Source organism: Melanerpes formicivorus, unplaced genomic scaffold (assembly GCF_026170545.1).
Source record: "Melanerpes formicivorus ecotype bairdi unplaced genomic scaffold, bMelFor1.0.p_v2 SCAF_82, whole genome shotgun sequence".
Taxonomy (NCBI): Eukaryota; Metazoa; Chordata; class Aves; order Piciformes; family Picidae; genus Melanerpes; species Melanerpes formicivorus.
In genome coordinates, this window is record NW_027142434.1 from 560,687 (window position 1) to 577,508 (window position 16,822).

A 16,822-nucleotide genomic window follows, 5' to 3' on the forward strand; every position below is an offset into this window, starting at 1 on the left:
AGCAATCCAGCCACCCCACAGGGAGGTTTGGAGGCCAAGGACTGGATGGACCCAGTGAGCAGGCAGCTCCTCTGCTCAGAACCTGTCTGGTTCATGTTGTCTGAGGTGTCAGGTGAGCTAGCACTGTGCAGAGCTGCTAGGCAGTGCCAAGGGCCCAGGCCTGGCCTGGAGGTGAAGATGCTGAGTGGTGCAGTGAGAGCCACCTCGAGGGTGTTGGGAAAGAGCCTGCAGTCAACAGGAAGGTTGAGGAGCAAGCTCAGAGCTGTGGGGCCAGGCTGGGAATTCACTTCAGGCTGCCTCCCCTGGCTCCCACTGCCAACATCTGCAGCCTCTGAATCCTCCTGCTGCCAGCAGCTTTGGAAATCCATCAGCCAATTCAGACTCCACTCAGATCACCCTTTGAGCAGCACAAGTGGTCTCTGGATCTGCAGCACAAGAGGCTTCTGTTTTTTCAGCACAAACTGCTCTGATCTTGGTGGATTTCTGGTTCCTGAGAAGATTTTTTTTACCCACCAATGCTCCTGGCCTTGTGCTCCTGCAAATGCAAACAGTGCTGCTGGGGAAGGGCTCCTTGTGCATGGTGACCTTCCAATGCCAGGACAGAGCCATTGGCCATGAGCAGGAAGCTGAGCTGGTCGTGAGCTCTCCAGAGAGACCTTTGTGTTTATTGGGAGAGAGGATCCTGCCCCTCTGATCTGCTCTGCTGAGACCTCACCTGGAACACTGCATCCAGCTCTGGAGCCCCCAGCACAGAAAGGACCTGGAGCTGCTGGAGAGGCTCCAGAGGAGGCCACGAAAATGATCAGGGGTTGGAACAGCTCTGCCCTAGGGACAGGCTGAGGGAGCTGGAGCTGTGCAGCCTGGAGAAGAGAAGGCTCCAGGGAGAGCTAATAGCAACCTTCCAGTACCTGAAGGGAGCTACAAGGAGACTGCAGAGGGACTGTTCCCAAAGGCCTGCAGGGACAGGCCCAGGGGCAGTGGTTTGAAATGAGAGCAGAGCAGATTGAGATTGGATGTAAGGAACAAGTTCTGCAGCAGGAGGCTGCTGGAGCACTGCAGCAGGTTGCCCAGGGAGGGGGTTGAGGTTCCAGCCCTGGAGATATTCCAGGTGAGGCTGGACAGGGCTCTGGGCAACCTGATCCAGTGGAGGGTGTCCCTGCTGGCTGCAGAGGGTTGGACTGGATGAGCTCTGGGGGTCCCTTCCAAACCATTCTGTGATTCTCCCCTGTCCTACAGGAGCTGAAGGAAGTTGGGAAGGAGCAGCTGAAGCTGGAGGCTGAGCTACCAGCAAATGCCTCCAAGAACAGATATCCTCATGTGCTGCCCTGTAAGTGCTGCCTCCTGCCCCAGCAGCCAGGGTGGGAGGTCACAGAGCAGCTCCCAGGGAGAGGCTCAGCTTGCCCTGCTGCAGGCCTCACCCTGCCTGGCTCCTCTCCTGCCAGAAGGAGTCTTGAGCCTCAGTTGCCATTTTCCTCCTGGAGATTCAAGGCTTAAGGGTTGAGGCAGGGCTCAGCTACCATCCTCAGCTCCTCCAGAAGGCTGCTGGGCAGGTGCTGGGGGAGCCCACTTCAGGGATGGGTCCCAGATGGTGACCAAAGGGGAGCCATGAGCGTCCCATGGCTTCTCCCCTGAGCCTCATGATCCCCCCCTGCCAACCCAGCTGGTGGGCAGCTCCCAGGGAGAAGGTGCCCAGCACAGAGCCTCCCTGCTGGCTTCATCCATGGGGCTGTGGGGCAGGCAGGGGAGGGGATGGCCATGTCCTGGCTGTGCTGAGGGCTCCTGTGTGTGTGGCCTGTTTCAGATGATCACTCTCGGGTCAAGCTGAGCCAGCTGGGGGAGGATCCACACTCAGACTACATCAATGCCAACTTCATGCCTGTGAGTGCCACCTGCCTTCACCACAGAGCCATGGCCAGGAGGCACCATCAGAGAAACTCTGCCTGGGTTGAGACTTTGAGGGCTGGTGGGCAAGAGCTGCACTGAAGCTGCAGCTGGCACAGACTGGCAGGGAGCTGGGGGTCAGGGGGAGATGCCCTTTAGCAGGGGTTGGTGGAGACCAGCAGGGAGCTGTGAATGGGCTGTGAGTGTGGGCAGGCTGGCAAAGCTTTCTCCCTTCTTCTTGGGGACTGTCCTCTTCCCACCATCTCCCAGCTTACTGCCCTGTCTGTCTGCCTCCTCTCTCTCCTTCTGCTCTGTGCAGCTGCATTTGAACTACCCAGGAGCTGTGCCCACGTCCTGCACCCGGGAGGGTTGCCCAGGTAACAGGCAGGGCACAGAGCATCCCTGCATGGCTGTGTGGGTCTGTGGGGCATGTGTGTGTCAGAGGGGCCAAGCAGCAGCCTGAGCCCCTGCATGCTCACCCCAGCTGCAGCAGTGGCTGGGGAGCACGGGAGGAACCCAGATCTGCCTTGCCCTGGGTAGCCCAAATGAGGAACCACTGGAAGGAAGATGGCAGAGGTCACCTCTCTGGTCCAGATGTGCAGCAAGCTTGTGCTGCTTCCTGGGGGGTCAGCTGCCTTGGAGGCCCCCTGCCTGGGAGCTGCCTGCACAGACTGAGGGCAGTGGCAGCTTCCCCCTTGACCACAGATCAAGCCAGGCACTGACTACCACAGGGCAAGACCCCCCTGCCCCAGCCACTCATCCTCTCTGCCTCTCCCTCAGGGCTACACGTCCCAGCAGGAGTTCATTGTCACCCAGGGCCCCCTGAAGAAGACCATCGATGACTTCTGGAGGCTGGTGTGGGAGCAGAATGTCTGCAACATCATCATGCTGACCGTGTGCATGGAGAACGGGAGGGTAGGGTCAGCACGGCCCCACCCAGCACGGCCGGGGCTGCCTTTGTGCCTCCCCTGCCCTGGCTGCAGGCTGAGCAGGGGCTGCAGGCTGAGCAGGGGCTGCAGGCTGAGCAGGGGCTGCAGGCTGAGCAGGGGCTGCAGGCTGAGCAGAGGCAGCAGGCTGAGCAGAGGCTGCAGGCTGAGCAGGGGCTGCAGGCCGAGCAGGGGCTGCAGGCTGAGCAGGGGCTGCAGGCTGAGCAGGGGCTGCAGGGCGAGCAGAGGCTGCAGGCTGAGCAGGGGCTGCAGGCTGAGCAGAGGCTGCAGGCCGAGCAGAGGCTGCAGGCTGAGCAGGGGCTGCAGGCAGAGCAGGGGCTGCAGGCAGAGCAGAGGCTGCAGGCTGAGCAGGGGCCGCAGGCCGAGCAGAGGCTGCAGGCTGAGCAGGGGCTGCAGGCAGAGCAGAGGCTGCAGGCCGAGCAGGGGCTGCAGGCAGAGCAGAGGCTGCAGGCTGAGCAGGGGCTGCAGGCAGAGCAGGGGCTGCAGGCTGAGCAGGGGCTGCAGGCCGAGCAGAGGCTGCAGGCTGAGCAGGGGCTGCAGGCAGAGCAGGGGCTGCAGGCAGAGCAGAGGCTGCAGGCTGAGCAGGGGCCGCAGGCCGAGCAGAGGCTGCAGGCTGAGCAGGGGCTGCAGGCAGAGCAGAGGCTGCAGGCCGAGCAGGGGCTGCAGGCAGAGCAGAGGCTGCAGGCCGAGCAGGGGCTGCAGGCAGAGCAGGGGCTGCAGGCAGAGCAGAGGCTGCAGGCCGAGCAGGGGCTGCAGGCAGAGCAGAGGCTGCAGGCCGAGCAGGGGCTGCAGGCAGAGCAGGGGCTGCAGGCAGAGCAGAGGCTGCAGGCAGAGCAGAGGCTGCAGGCCGAGCAGGGGCTGCAGGCCGAGCAGAGGCTGCAGGCCGAGCAGGGGCTGCAGGCAGAGCAGAGGCTGCAGGCAGAGCAGGGGCTGCAGGCCGAGCAGGGGCTGCAGGCAGAGCAGAGGCTGCAGGCCAAGCAGGGGCTGCAGGCAGAGCAGAGGCTGCAGGCCGAGCAGGGGCTGCAGGCAGAGCAGGGGCTGCAGGCAGAGCAGAGGCTGCAGGCCGAGCAGGGGCTGCAGGCAGAGCAGAGGCTGCAGGCCGAGCAGGGGCTGCAGGCAGAGCAGAGGCTGCAGGCCGAGCAGGGGCTGCAGGCAGAGCAGAGGCTGCAGGCCGAGCAGGGGCTGCAGGCAGAGCAGGGGCTGCAGGCAAAGCAGAGGCTGCAGGCCGAGCAGGGGCTGCAGGCAGAGCAGAGGCTGCAGGCCGAGCAGGGGCTGCAGGCCGAGCAGGGGCTGCAGGCTGAGCAGGGGCTGCAGGGCGAGCAGGGGCTGCAGGCTGAGCAGGGGCTGCAGGCTGAGCAGGGGCTGCAGGCCGAGCAGGGGCTGCAGGCCGAGCAGAGGCTGCAGGCCGAGCAGGGGCTGCAGGCTGAGCAGGGGCTGCAGGCCGAGCAGAGGCAGCAGGCTGAGCAGGGGCTGCAGGCCGAGCAGAGGCAGCAGGCCGAGCAGGGGCTGCAGGCCGAGCAGAGGCTGCAGGCCGAGCAGGGGCTGCAGGCCGAGCAGGGGCTGCAGGCTGAGCAGAGGCAGCAGGCTGAGCAGGGGCTGCAGGCAGAGCAGGGGCTGCAGGCCGAGCAGGGGCTGCAGGCAGAGCAGGGGCTGCAGGCCGAGCAGAGGCTGCAGGCCGAGCAGGGGCTGCAGGCTGAGCAGGGGCTGCAGGCTGAGCAGAGGCTGCAGGCCGAGCAGGGGCTGCAGGCTGAGCAGGGGCTGCAGGCTGAGCAGGGGCTGCAGGCTGAGCAGGGGCTGCAGGCCGAGCAGAGGCTGCAGGCCGAGCAGAGGCTGCAGGCTGAGCAGGGGCTGCAGGGCGAGCAGAGGCCGCAGGCCGAGCAGAGGCTGCAGGCTGAGCAGGGGCTGCAGGCTGAGCAGAGGCTGCAGGCTGAGCAGGGGCTGCAGGCTGAGCAGAGGCTGCAGGCCGAGCAGAGGCTGCAGGCTGAGCAGGGGCCACATGCTGCCCCGAGGCAGCAGGGAGGGAGCAGAGGCTGCTGTGTCAGCAGCTTAGCCTTAGCTCGGGGCAGCAAGGGGCAGGAGTGGAGCTTAGCTGGGGCCATGCCCATCCCCCTCAGGTAGTTCTGCACAATCTGAAATTAACCTTCCCTCTGGGTGAGAAATCTGCCGTGGGCTGCTCCTCCAGGCACGAGGGGACCCACAGAGGTCCTTTCCTCTGGAGGAGGCTGAGATCCAGACTCGGGGGGGGGGTGGGGGTGGGGAAGGGCTGTGCAAAGCTCCTGGTGCCAAGGGGCAGCACCTCTGCCTGCTCCCCGAGCCCTGCCCTGGCTTCCCACGCAGCTGCTGCTCTCAGGGAGCCCAGAGGTCACCCGGTGGGACCTTGCCCCTCACTGGCCCCATCCTGCCTGTGCCCTAGGTGCTGTGTGACCACTACTGGCCGTCCGAGGCGGCGCCGGTGTGCTACGGCCAGCTCCGGGTGCAGCTCCTGCGGCAGAGCAGCGCCGAGGAGTGGACCCTGCGCCAGTTCAAGCTGTGGCACGTGAGTGAGGCAGGGCTGGCACGGATGGGCACCTGCCAGGGGCTGGGGGGTGCAGATGGCATCGACTCCTTGCCCTGCCGCTGGCAGGGCTCAGAGGAGCAGTCCCCGAGGAGCAGGTTGGTCACACCGGGCTGCACTGCCAGCTCTGCTGCCCTCTCCTGCCCTCTCCTTCCCATGGCCCTGTGCTGGGGCACAGCCTGCAGCCTCCAGGGCACCTTCCCCAGCAGCCAGAGGCCTTACCCCTGTGTGCCTCACCTCGGGGAGGGCAGGAGCAGAGCAGCAGCCCCGGCACTGGCCGTTGCCTGCGGCCGAGCCCCCCAGGTGCTGCCAGGGCTGCAGGGTGTGGGGAGGGCTCTGTCCCAGCGTGCTGCACCCCAGTCACCACCTCGCCCCTGGCAGGAGGGTCTCCAGGCTGAGAGGCTGCTGTCCCACCTGCACTACACGGCCTGGCCTGACCACGGCATCCCGGAGTCCACAGCCTCCATCCTGGCCTTCAGGGAGCTGGTCCGGGAGCACATCCAGAGCAGCAAGGACACAGGGCCCACCCTTGTGCACTGCAGGCAAGGCTCTGCTCAGGGCCACGGCGGGAGGGGGCAAGGGTCCTGCTCCTGCACAGCCTGGGAGGGAAAGCAGCACCCAGGAGGCGCAGCTGGGCTGCCTGGGCAGGACTGAGGGTCACAGGTGGGCTTGCAGCCTGCCCTCTAGTCCAGGGGATGAGGCAGCTGGAGGTGGTCAGCAGCAGCTCCTGGAGGCAGCTGGGCTGGAAAAGATCATCCAGGCCAACCCCTGACCCTCCTCTGCCGAGTCCACCCCTGAGCCACATCCCCACCTGAACGGCTGCCCAGCCCCCTGCCCTGCCGGGAGCGGCGCCCCGGGGCCCCCAGGCTGGTGTGCAGGCTGCAGGCTGGTGGGGGTGGTGCTCTGAGCCTCGCTGTGTGCCGGCAGTGCCGGGGTCGGCCGCAGCGGCACCTTCCTGGCGCTGGACCGGCTGCTGCTGCAGCTGCGGCAGGAGAAGGTGGTTGACATCTTCGGCGCCGTGCACACCCTGCGCATGAACCGCTACCTGATGGTGCAGACGCTGGTGAGACCCCTGCCCCCCTCCCACACTGCCCCTGCCCTGTGGCACAGGAGCTGCCAGGGCTGAGCCACCAGCCCCAGTGCCCCCTGTGTGCCCCCTGTGTGCTCCAGTGCCCCCAGCCTGTCTCCGTGCTGCTCGGAGCTGCAGCTGAGCTGGAGTGGAAGCTGCTCCCTCTGTGGCAGTCTCCAGCAGCTCCATGTCCTGCTGGACCCACAGCAGCAGCAGCTCACAGAGCCTCAGAGCCCTTCCAGGAGACTCAGGAGCACCCCCAAGCTCCTAAGAGCAGTATCAGGCCCTCTGCAGGCAGCTCTGTGTCACTGACCTGTGATGCTCCACAGCCCAGGAACATTCCCCAGCCAAGAGCTGGGGCAGGTGTCAGTACCCTACAGGACAGACACACCCCGAGGAGGGACCCAGAGGCTCTGGGACTGAAGTGCCTCTTGGGCATGAACATTGGAGCCCAGGCAGTGCCATGCCTGCTGGGGTGCCCTCCACTGCTCTCTGTTCCCTTCCAGTCCCAGTACATTTTCCTGCACAGCTGTATCATGGACAAGATCCTGGAGGAACCACTCCTGGGTTTGTCAGGGACAGAGAGGTAAGGACCTGCTGTGTTCTCCTGCTCCTTTACCCACCCTGATCACCTTCCAGTGGGAGCTGGGATCCTGGCCCCAGTGTGAGTTCCTGGACAGAAGGGCAGGGAAGCCCAACCAGCCCTCCCCTTGGTGCCTTGAGTGCTGTTAGCCCAGGGCTGGTTGTTCCCTGCAGCATGGGGAGCCCAGCTCAGCACTGGGTGCACCGGCAGAGCCTGGGCAGCCACATCCTTCTTTCCTTCAGTGCCAGCTCCCTGGGCTGTGCCAATGTCACAGAGCTGAAGGACTGGCCTGGAGAAGGCATTTCCATCAGCCTGACTTCCCAGCCCAGAGGGATGCTCCAGAGCTTCAAACTGGAGGAGCTGATGGGTGCTGGGTGGCTTTGGTGGAGGCTGAGGGGCACTGCAGGGTCAGGCTTTGCCCACCTGCATCATTGGCTCTGAGGCCACATCTGGAGGCCACAGACACAGGGCAGGTTGCCTCCTCCCTCGTGTGGAACAGGATGGCTCTGTCCTTGCTGCATCTGGGGGATGGCCCCTGGGCTGTGCCACCCCTGGCACCTGCCTTTGACTAGGGCAGGACAGCTTGGCATGGGCCAGAGCTGGGCAAGGGACCTGTGAGTGCCTTGGCACTGGAGGGGTGCCCTGGCCACCTGCTGCAGACACAGCCTGGATGCTGCTGGGTTTGCTCAGCCTCACTCCCAGTTTCTCTCCCCAGGTCCTGCCCCATCCCCCTGAGGACCTTTGCACAGCACTATGCCCAGAAGGCAGCCAGGTCCCAGCTGGGCTTCCTGAGGGAGTATGAGGTGAGAGCTGGCCTGGGCACTGTGCAGGGAGCTCTGGGGCTCCTGGGGAGTGACAGCACCAGCTTAGAGGACACCCAGGGAGTGCCTCTGAGTGGGTCCTGTGCCACTTTCCCTGTGCCTGGCTCTTCTGCTAGGGTCTCCTCTCCAAGGCTCTGCCCACAGCCCCCCTCCTCAGACCCCAGGCAGGGTAGGGACCTACCTGAGCACCCTTGTCCCACACAGAGATGCAGCAGGCCTGCAGGCCTCCCCCAGAGGTGGCCTCAGTGACCTGCTAAGGCTTCTGCATGCAGCTGTAACCTCCCTTCTGCTGAGGCCAGGGGTCCTCAGGAGTCCCAGGTTCCTCCTGCTCCTTCTGGCCCTGTGCTGCTCACTGTTTCTTCCGCTCTTTCCCTCTGGCAGAGTCTCCTGGAGGCTGTGAAGGAAGAAGCCAACTCTGCAGCAGCAGCTTCAGGCAGCCAGCAGGGACGGCCCCCCTCCAGCATCCTGCCATGTGAGTGACTCCTTTCACCTTCCTGCTCCTGCCTGCAGCCAGGCTGGGCCAGGCCTGCTGCTCCAGCACAGGAAATGTTTGGGCACACTGTAGTGAGTCCACAAAAAGGCTTCCAAGGTATTTGGAGGTGGAAGACCTTGAGGTGAGGTCTGGGACTGAGGCAGGAGAGGTTGTTCAGCCTGGAGAAGAGGAAGCAGAGATCTTGTTGCTGTCTTCAGCTGCCTGCTAGGAGGGAACAGAGAGCCTGCAGAGGCTTCCCAGAGGTGCAGCATGGAGGCACAAGAGGCAGTGGGGATGGCTTGGAAGGGTTACCCAAATCAGTATAAGGAAAAACCAATTCCCATGGAAGTGGCCAAGCTGTGGAACAGGGAACCAGAGGACCTGCAGGCTCTGCACCCCTGCAGATGCACAGAGCTCACTGCCTGAGGCCCTGAGCAGCCTGAGCCCTGCCTGCTGGGGACAGCCTCCAGAGGGGAGCACCTGAGCAGAGCCATGGTGCCTGAGGGGTGCTTTGTGTGGCTGGGAGCTGCATGCTGCAGGGGCTGCAGGAGCTGCAGGCGCTGTGTGAGCTGCAGGCGGTGTGTGAGCTGCAGGGGCTGCAGGCAGTGTGTGTGAGCTGTAGGCAGTGTGTGAGCTGCAGGGGCTGCAGGCGGTGTGTGTGAGCTGCAGGCGGTGTGTGAGCTGCAGGGGTTGCAGGCGGTGCGTGAGCTGCAGGCGGTGTGTGAGCTGCAGGGGCTGCAGGCGGTGTGTGTGAGCTGCAGGCGGTGTGTGAGCTGCAAGGGCTGCAGGTGGTGTGTGAGCTGCAGGGGCTGCAGGCGGTGTGTGAGCTGCAGGCGGTGTGTGAGCTGCAGGGGCTGCAGGCGGTGTGTGAGCTGCAGGCAGTGTGTGAGCTGCAAGGGGCTGCAGGCAGTGTGTGAGCTGCAGGGGCTGCAGGCGGTGTGTGTGAGCTGCAGGCAGTGTGTGAGCTGCAGGGGCTGCAGGCGGTGTGTGTGAGCTGCAGGCGGTGTGTGAGCTGCAGGGGCTGCAGGCAGTGTGTGAGCTGCAGGGGCTGCAGGCGGTGTGTGTGAGCTGCAGGCGGTGTGTGAGCTGCAGGGGCTGCAGGCGGTGTGTGAGCTGCAGGGGCTGCAGGCGGTGTGTGAGCTGCAGGGGCTGCAGGCGGTGTGTGAGCTGCAGGGGCTGCAGGCGGTGTGTGAGCTGCAGGCAGTGTGTGAGCTGCAGGGGCTGCAGGCGGTGTGTGAGCTGCAGGCAGTGTGTGAGCTGCAGGGGCTGCAGGCGGTGTGTGAGCTGCAGGCGGTGTGTGAGCTGCAGGGCCTGCAGGTGGTGTGTGAGCTGCAGGGGCTGCAGGCGGTGTGTGAGCTGCAGGCGGTGTGTGAGCTGCAGGCGGTGTGTGAGCTGCAGGGGCTGCAGGCGGTGTGTGAGCTGCAGGCAGTGTGTGAGCTGCAGGGGCTGCAGGCGGTGTGTGAGCTGCAGGCGGTGTGTGAGCTGCAGGGCCTGCAGGTGGTGTGTGAGCTGCAGGGGCTGCAGGCGGTGTGTGAGCTGCAGGCAGTGTGTGAGCTGCAGGGGCTGCAGGCGGTGTGTGAGCTGCAGGCGGTGTGTGAGCTGCAGGGGCTGCAGGCGGTGTGTGAGCTGCAGGGGCTGCAGGCGGTGTGTGAGCTGCAGGGGCTGCAGGCGGTGTGTGAGCTGCAGGGGCTGCAGGCGGTGTGTGAGCTGCAGGGGCTGCAGGCGGTGTGTGAGCTGCAGGCGGTGTGTGAGCTGCAGGGGCTGCAGGCGGTGTGGGAGCTGCAGGGGCTGCAGGCGGTGTGGGAGCTGCAGGCGGTGTGTGAGCTGCAGGGGCTGCAGGCGGTGTGTGAGCTGCAGGGGCTGCAGGTGGTGTGTGAGCTGCAGGCGGTGTGTGAGCTGCAGGGGCTGCAGGCATTGTGTGAGCTGCAGGCAGTGTGTGAGCTGCAGGGGCTGCAGGCGGTGTGTGAGCTGCAGGGGCTGCAGGCAGTGTGTGAGCTGCAGGCAGTGTGTGAGCTGCAGGGGCTGCAGGCGGTGTGTGAGCTGCAGGCGGTGTGTGAGCTGCAGGGGCTGCAGGCGGTGTGTGAGCTGCAGGGGCTGCAGGCAGTGTGTGAGCTGCAGGCGGTGTGTGAGCTGCAGGGGCTGCAGGCGGTGTGTGAGCTGCAGGCAGTGTGTGAGCTGCAGGGGCTGCAGGCGGTGTGTGAGCTGCAGGCGGTGTGTGAGCTGCAGGGGCTGCAGGCGGTGTGTGAGCAGCAGGCAGTGTGTGAGCTGCAGGGGCTGCAGGCGGTGTGTGAGCTGCAGGCAGTGTGTGAGCTGCAGGGGCTGCAGGCGGTGTGTGAGCTGCAGGCGGTGTGTGAGCTGCAGGGGCTGCAGGCGGTGTGTGAGCTGCAGGGGCTGCAGGTGGTGTGTGAGCTGCAGGGGCTGCAGGCAGTGTGTGAGCTGCAGGGGCTGCAGGCGGTGTGTGAGCTGCAGGGGCTGCAGGTGGTGTGTGAGCTGCAGGGGCTGCAGGCAGTGTGTGAGCTGCAGGGGCTGCAGGCGGTGTGTGAGCTGCAGGGGCTGCAGGCGGTGTGTGAGCTGCAGGCGGTGTGTGAGCTGCAGGGGCTGCAGGCGGTGTGTGAGCTGCAGGGGCTGCAGGCGGTGTGTGAGCTGCAGGCCGTGTGTGAGCTGCAGGGGCTGCAGGCACTGTGTGAGCTGCAGGCTGCCTCCATGTGCCTCCCTGTTGCAGATGACCGCTCCAGGGTGAGGTTTGCGCCGCTGCAGCAGGAACCTTGCTCGGGGCTGCTGCAGGTCTGCCGCGTGCCGGTGAGTCTGCCCCAGCTGCAGCTGCTGGTCCCTGCCTCGCTGTGCCCCTGCCCCCCGCTGCCTGGGCACTGCCCTCTGACCCTGGCTGGGCACTGAGGATGTCTCTTCCTCGCCTGCCCTGTCTGGGTTGTCCTCACTCCCCTCCGCCGCTCGTTGCCTCCTGTCCTGCGGAGTCTGCAGCCTTTCCCTGCCCGTCCCACAGCTGCCTGCGCTGTTGGGGCTCCTGTGCCACCTCTCCAGCAGGAGAGTGACCTTCCTGTCCCCTGCCCAGGGCTGCAGCTCGGGCAGGGATTATCTGGCTGTCCAGGGGCCTGATAAGGTGACCATGGAGGACTTCTGGACCCTGGTGTGGGAGCAGGACGTTCACAGCATCCTGACTCTTCTCCCGGCGCAGGAGAAGGGGGAGGTAAGAGGCTGAGTCTGTGCTGTGGCAGAGCAGGGATCTGCAGCTGGAAGGAGCAAGGCTCCCAAACTGCCTCCTGAAGCCTAGGTGCAGATCCAACCTGCCCTGTGTTGGTGCTCCCACAGCTTGCCAGGGGACAGGCTCTGGACTCAGCTGCTGTTCCTCAGGGTGCACGTCCCTGGCTCCAAGGACAGCAGCTCCTGCCCCTGGGCAGCTGAGGTGGAGACCATTTGCTGTGCAGGCTCGCAGTGGCAGGCAGCTCCCTGGGGGCTGGCTGCACTCTGCTGTTGTTTCAGAAACTCCCCCAGGGGTGAGGTGGGGCAGGAACAGACCTGGAATATGCTGGGGGTGCTCTTGGTCCAAGCCCTTCACAGAGCTGCAAGGTGGAGACTGAGCTGAGAGATGGCCACCACCAACAGAAGCCAAACCTCTTGCACACAGGGCCCAGGGGAGGGCTGCTGGCCCTTGGAAGGAGACTCCCTCTGCACAAAGCTGCTGACCATCCAGTGTGGCACTGAGAAGCTGCTCTCTGGCTGCAGGTGCATCCAGCTGAAAGTGAAACATGTACGTGGGGGGGGCTGGCCTGGGGGGGGCTCCCCTGCTGGTCAGGTCTGGAGGGGGCAGGGAAGCTTCTCTGGGCTGCAGGAGCAGGGGGGCTGCAGTTCATCAGTGCAGGAGGGAATCTGGACCCCAGCATCTAGAGTGTCCAGGGAAGGGCAGCTAGGCTGTGAGGGGGCTTAGCATGAGTCCTGTGAGGAGCTGCTGGAGGAAAGGAGGCTGGGGGGAGACCTTCTGGCTCTCTACAGCTCCCTGAATGGGGCCTGGAGCCAGGTGGGGCCTGGCCTCCTCTCCAGGGAACAAGTGAGAGGATGGGAGGAGATGGCCTCAAGCTGCACCAGGGGAGGCTCAGGTTGGATACTGGGAGAAATTCCTTCAGCAGAAGGGTGATGGAGCACTGGCCCAGGCTGCCCAGGGGAGTCCCCAACCCTGGGGCCATGATCTGTGCACAGGCAGGGGCTGGGCTGTGGTTGGACTCAGTGGTCCTGAGGTTGTTTCCAAGCAGGAGGTTCTGTGACCTGCTGAGGTACAGGGGAGGTGCACAGGAGAGGCCTTGGAGGCTTCTCCCACCCCTTGCAGGTCTTTGCTGACCTGCTTGGAAATGACTCCAGCACTTCTCAGTGTCCCCCTCAAAGGGCAGGCTGAGTGCCATGGGGCCCTGAGCCCCCTCCCCGTGCCCCAGCAGAGGCTGCCTGGGCAGCTGCTCAGAGGAGAGCATCTGACAGCCTCGGGGACCCCCTGCCTCCAACCCCACTGGTGCTCCCCAGCAGCCCCCAGCACTTTGTGTCTCCCCAGGAGAAGAAGGCCAAGGAGAGGCAGGTGCAGCAGTTCCTGTGCAGCCTCTGGAGCAGCAGCAGGCAGCAGCCAGATGTGCAGAGCTTGGTGAACGTCCTCAGTGCTGCCCGGCGGTGCCACCGCAAGCGTGCCAGCCCCCTGCTGCTGCACTGCAGGTGGGTGCATGCCTGCCCCTCCTCTGGCAGCCCCCACACCCCTTGGGGATCCCTCTGCTCAGCACCTGCAGCCTCCCTCCATGGGCACTTGGGGGTCCCTCTGCTCAGCACAGGCCTCCCTGCCACCTGCCCCAGTGCCCACCCTGCCCCACTGCACTCAGCTGCTCCTCTTGTCCCATTGGCTTCTGACTTCAGCTGGTGCCCAAGAGGCTCAGGCCAGGCTGGCCTGGCAGCAGTGTCCCTGCCTTGTCCCCTGCAGGGGTGCTGTGAGCCAGCTGGGGCTGCTGATCTCCCTGGACTGTCTGCTGCAGCAGATGAAGGCTGAGAGAGCTGTGGATGTCTATGGAGTGACCCTGCAGCTGGCAAGGAGCTGCTGTCTCATGACCCCAACTCTGGTAGGTGGCAAGAGGGAAGGGCAGTGGCTGCCCCCTGGGAGCCCACTCAGCCCATGTAGGGATTTATTCCATGCCTGCTCCCTGCCCTGTGGCACTGCCAGCCTCTGAGAGCCAAGGGCACTGCTGTCTCTTCCCAGGGAAGAGCTTCCCAGCTCCTCAGCTCTGGAGTTAGAGGCTGGGTTGCTCCTGAGCCCACACTGAAGGCAAAGCACATTTCCCATTCTGCCCTGGAGAGCAGGAAGCTTCCTGCATGACAAACCTGCCCCTCACCAGCTCCTGGATGCCAGCTGGGCACTCAGGACCTGCTGGGTTTCCCTCTCTCTGATGCTTTTCCCTGCCACATCCCCATGCCCAGAGCCAGCCACCAAACCTGGGGTGACTACAGCTCCAGGCCTGAGTCTTCCTTTCTGGGCATCTCTGGTGGCACTGGACAAATGCAGGGCACTTGGCACAGCTCTCCTCTGACCCTGCTGGTTAATGAGGACCTTTTAAGGTAAATTTCAGGGTTGGATCTGCCAGCAGGAAGTCTCTGCCTGACTCCAGCCTCCCCTTTCTCTCCCCCAGGAGCAGTATGTGTCCCTCTACAGCTGTGTCCGGGACATCCTCGCTCCCAAGCAGCTCTGACAGCCTCAGCACCTCCTGGCACCCCCCTGCCAGCCTCCTCTGCAGGGTCCTGCCCGAGCCAGGGCTGGGCTGAGAGCACCATGGGGCTCCTGGCACAGAGCAGGCCCTGCAGCAAGGGAGGACGTGGCCTGGCACTGTCCCCAGTGTCACCGAGCCAGCAGCGGTGTGGGGGCACTGCTGCAGCCCTGTGTGGGCACAGCCTGGGGCTGGGCAGGAGGCTGCCCTGCTTCAGCCACCTCCTGGGGTTCCTGGTGCCTGGAAGCTTTGTGCCCCCTGCTGCAGCTCTGGCTGCAGGGTTCCACAGTGCCCTTGCCCCTCAGCACAGCAGGGGCAGCCTTGGGCTCCCTCCTGCACAGACCTGGCTGAGGCCTGACACGAGCACTGGGCACTGTGGTCCTCCTGTGCCCCTGGGCACACCGTGGGGGGAGCAGGGTGGCAGCTGCTGGTGGATCACTCTTAGGTACAAGCAATAAACAGCCCTGGGGGAGAGTGTGCCTGAGGGGGGCCTGTGGGGGGGCCTGAGCCATGCCACACAGGAGCTGGGCTGCCCTTGGGCACTTCAGGTACTGCTCCCCATGGCACTCAGCATCTTCTGCAGCACTTCTGCAGTCACCTCCAGCCCACCCCTGGCTGCATGAGGCAAAGACTCCCAAGAGCCAAGGACCAGGACAAAGGCAGCTGGTGCAGCTGACAGGCTGGCAAGCAGCTGGCAGCCCCCTGGCTCCCTGCAGAGCTGCCCAGCAGCCAGGCTTCATGCAGCCACTCACAGACAGCACTGCTCTGCTGGCAGGGCGGGCCCTGCACAACTGCAGCTGCAAGCAAGGAGCAGGTGCAGGTCAGGAGGAGTTAGAGACAAGCAGATGTGGCAGGAGTGTGCTCCTGCACCTGGGAACCCATTTCCCCTCCTCCATCCCTGCAGGCAGAGTAAATGCAGGGTACAGTCTCAGAGCCACCCTGTGCCAGTCTTGCCCACACTCCTGCCCCCCAGAGCATGCCCTCCAGGAGCTCTCTTGAAGCCAGGTGAGGAGCACAGCAGCTCCAGGGAGGAGGTGCTGAGAGCTGCTGCAGGGGGGTCTGAGCCCCTGCTGCCCCTGTGCTGCCACAAACAGCTTCTCCCTTTGCAGAGCTCTCTGCCCCCAGCGTGGGACACTCAGGGCACCTAAGCATGGGCAACCATCAGTCCCCCTGGCATGGGTCTGGTGCCTCAGCTGCAGCTGGGCTCCATGCCCAGCAACTCTTCCCTCTCTCTGGCAGTTGCTGTGGCTACCCAGCTCTGGTGCCCACCACCCCCCAGTGCAGTGCAGCTGCCAGCCAGGGGTGGGAGCCCCTTGTGCCCCTTGCCCATCTGGACACAGGCAGTGCTCCGCTGGGCAGGAGCAGCCTCTCCAGGGGATCTTCCACGCTGCAGACACAGCTCCTCTGCCCCTCAGTGCCCTCTGCCACCCTCCCCAGTTTCCTGCTCTGCTCCCCTCTCCAAGCTGCAGCTCTGAGGGGCAGGAGGGAGCCAGGGTGCAGCAGAGCCTGAGCCCCACGGGGGGCAGTTTCCCTCCCCGGGCACTCTGCAGTGCTGCCTTCACCCCGGGGCAGGGCACCCTCAGCTGTCCAGGCTCCATCCTTCTCCTGCCCCAGCCAGGCAGCTGCAGCAGCAGGCTGGGCACTGGGGCTTGCTGCCTGTGTTGCATTTCTGCTCTGCAGAGCCTCTGGCAGCCCTTGCTGGGCCCAGACTCAGCCCTGATCTGACTGTGGTGGTTCAGCCTTCGGCTGGCCCTGGTGGGAGCAGGGGCACCAGGATCATTCCCTTGGCCTTTGCCCTTATGCCCAACCTCAGAGGGATCCCCCAGACACCACCAAGGCAGCAGATTCTTGGGCCCCACAGCATTTAACCCATCCCTCCTGGGCTGGGCTGCATTCTGCTCTTCCCAGAGCCTGAGGAGCAGCTGCAGGAGGGGGCAGGGATGGTGAGCATGTCAGGAGGGTTCCTCACCACTGTCCAGGAGTGTGTCCTGCACAGAGGTGCCACAGAGGACGTGGATGACTTTATGCCAGCCTTGGTGATGTCTCTTTTGTTTTCCTCTGGTGTCCCAGTGCTCTGTGAGACCACCTGGGGCTCTGCATCTCACCCTTCCCCTCAAGCCCTGCTGCAGGGTTTGCCTCTCCAGGCTGTGGCACAGTGGAGTCTTGGTCATTCTGTCACCCTGGCAGTGTCCTCCTGCTGCAGCAGGGACTACTTGTCCTTGGGGTCAGCAGCCAGGGTGGGACTCTGCCTGAAGCCCCTAAAACCTGGAAGGGAATAAAAAGAAGGCAGAAAGAGCCTGGAGCAGGACAGGAGCCACCCTCATGGGTTTGCTCCAGGGTCCCCAGGTCTGGCACAGCCTCCAGCCCTTTTCCTCAGCCAGCACAACCTGCCTCAGAGCTGGGAAAGGTCCTTGGCTGGTGCCCAGGGCATGGGCAACACTCTGGCAAGGGCAAGAGCTCAGCACTGCCCAACACCTCCCACCACTGCACAGGAAGGGCTTTGCTAGGAGCAGGGGAAGGAGCAGAACAGCCCCAGGCAGCTCAAAGGCTTCTGCCAGCCAGGGAGCTTGGCTTGGTTGGGTCATGGGGAGGTCTGCCCAGCACCAGGGCTGCTGCTGACCTCAGGAGCTCAGCTGTCCCAGGGGGAAAAGGATTCTCAGCCATGAGTTGGTGAAGCTCATCAGAGGGCTTCAAACCAGGGTCAGACAGGGGAGAGGTCAAGCCAGGCTCACCAGGGATGAGCCCAGGGGT

The 16,822-nt window shown here is 64.5% G+C and overlaps 1 protein-coding gene across 1 annotated transcript in view; it reads left to right on the forward strand.

The window, feature by feature from the left end:
* LOC137454614 (receptor-type tyrosine-protein phosphatase V-like) overlaps positions 1-15,359 on the forward strand; it is a 50,742-nt gene extending 35,383 nt beyond the window's left edge. Inside the window, exons 26-40 of the mRNA XM_068164724.1 lie at positions 1,237-1,327; positions 1,802-1,878; positions 2,662-2,796; positions 5,242-5,364; positions 5,764-5,924; positions 6,310-6,445; positions 6,958-7,037; positions 7,750-7,837; positions 8,237-8,327; positions 11,050-11,126; positions 11,398-11,532; positions 11,971-12,093; positions 12,883-13,037; positions 13,297-13,432; positions 13,997-15,359. Of these exons, the coding sequence (XP_068020825.1) occupies positions 1,237-1,327; positions 1,802-1,878; positions 2,662-2,796; positions 5,242-5,364; positions 5,764-5,924; positions 6,310-6,445; positions 6,958-7,037; positions 7,750-7,837; positions 8,237-8,327; positions 11,050-11,126; positions 11,398-11,532; positions 11,971-12,093; positions 12,883-13,037; positions 13,297-13,432; positions 13,997-14,056 (1,668 nt within the window). The 3' untranslated portion in view covers positions 14,057-15,359. The remainder of the gene's footprint in view (positions 1-1,236; positions 1,328-1,801; positions 1,879-2,661; positions 2,797-5,241; positions 5,365-5,763; positions 5,925-6,309; positions 6,446-6,957; positions 7,038-7,749; positions 7,838-8,236; positions 8,328-11,049; positions 11,127-11,397; positions 11,533-11,970; positions 12,094-12,882; positions 13,038-13,296; positions 13,433-13,996) is intronic.
* Positions 15,360-16,822: the final 1,463 nt, after the last annotated feature.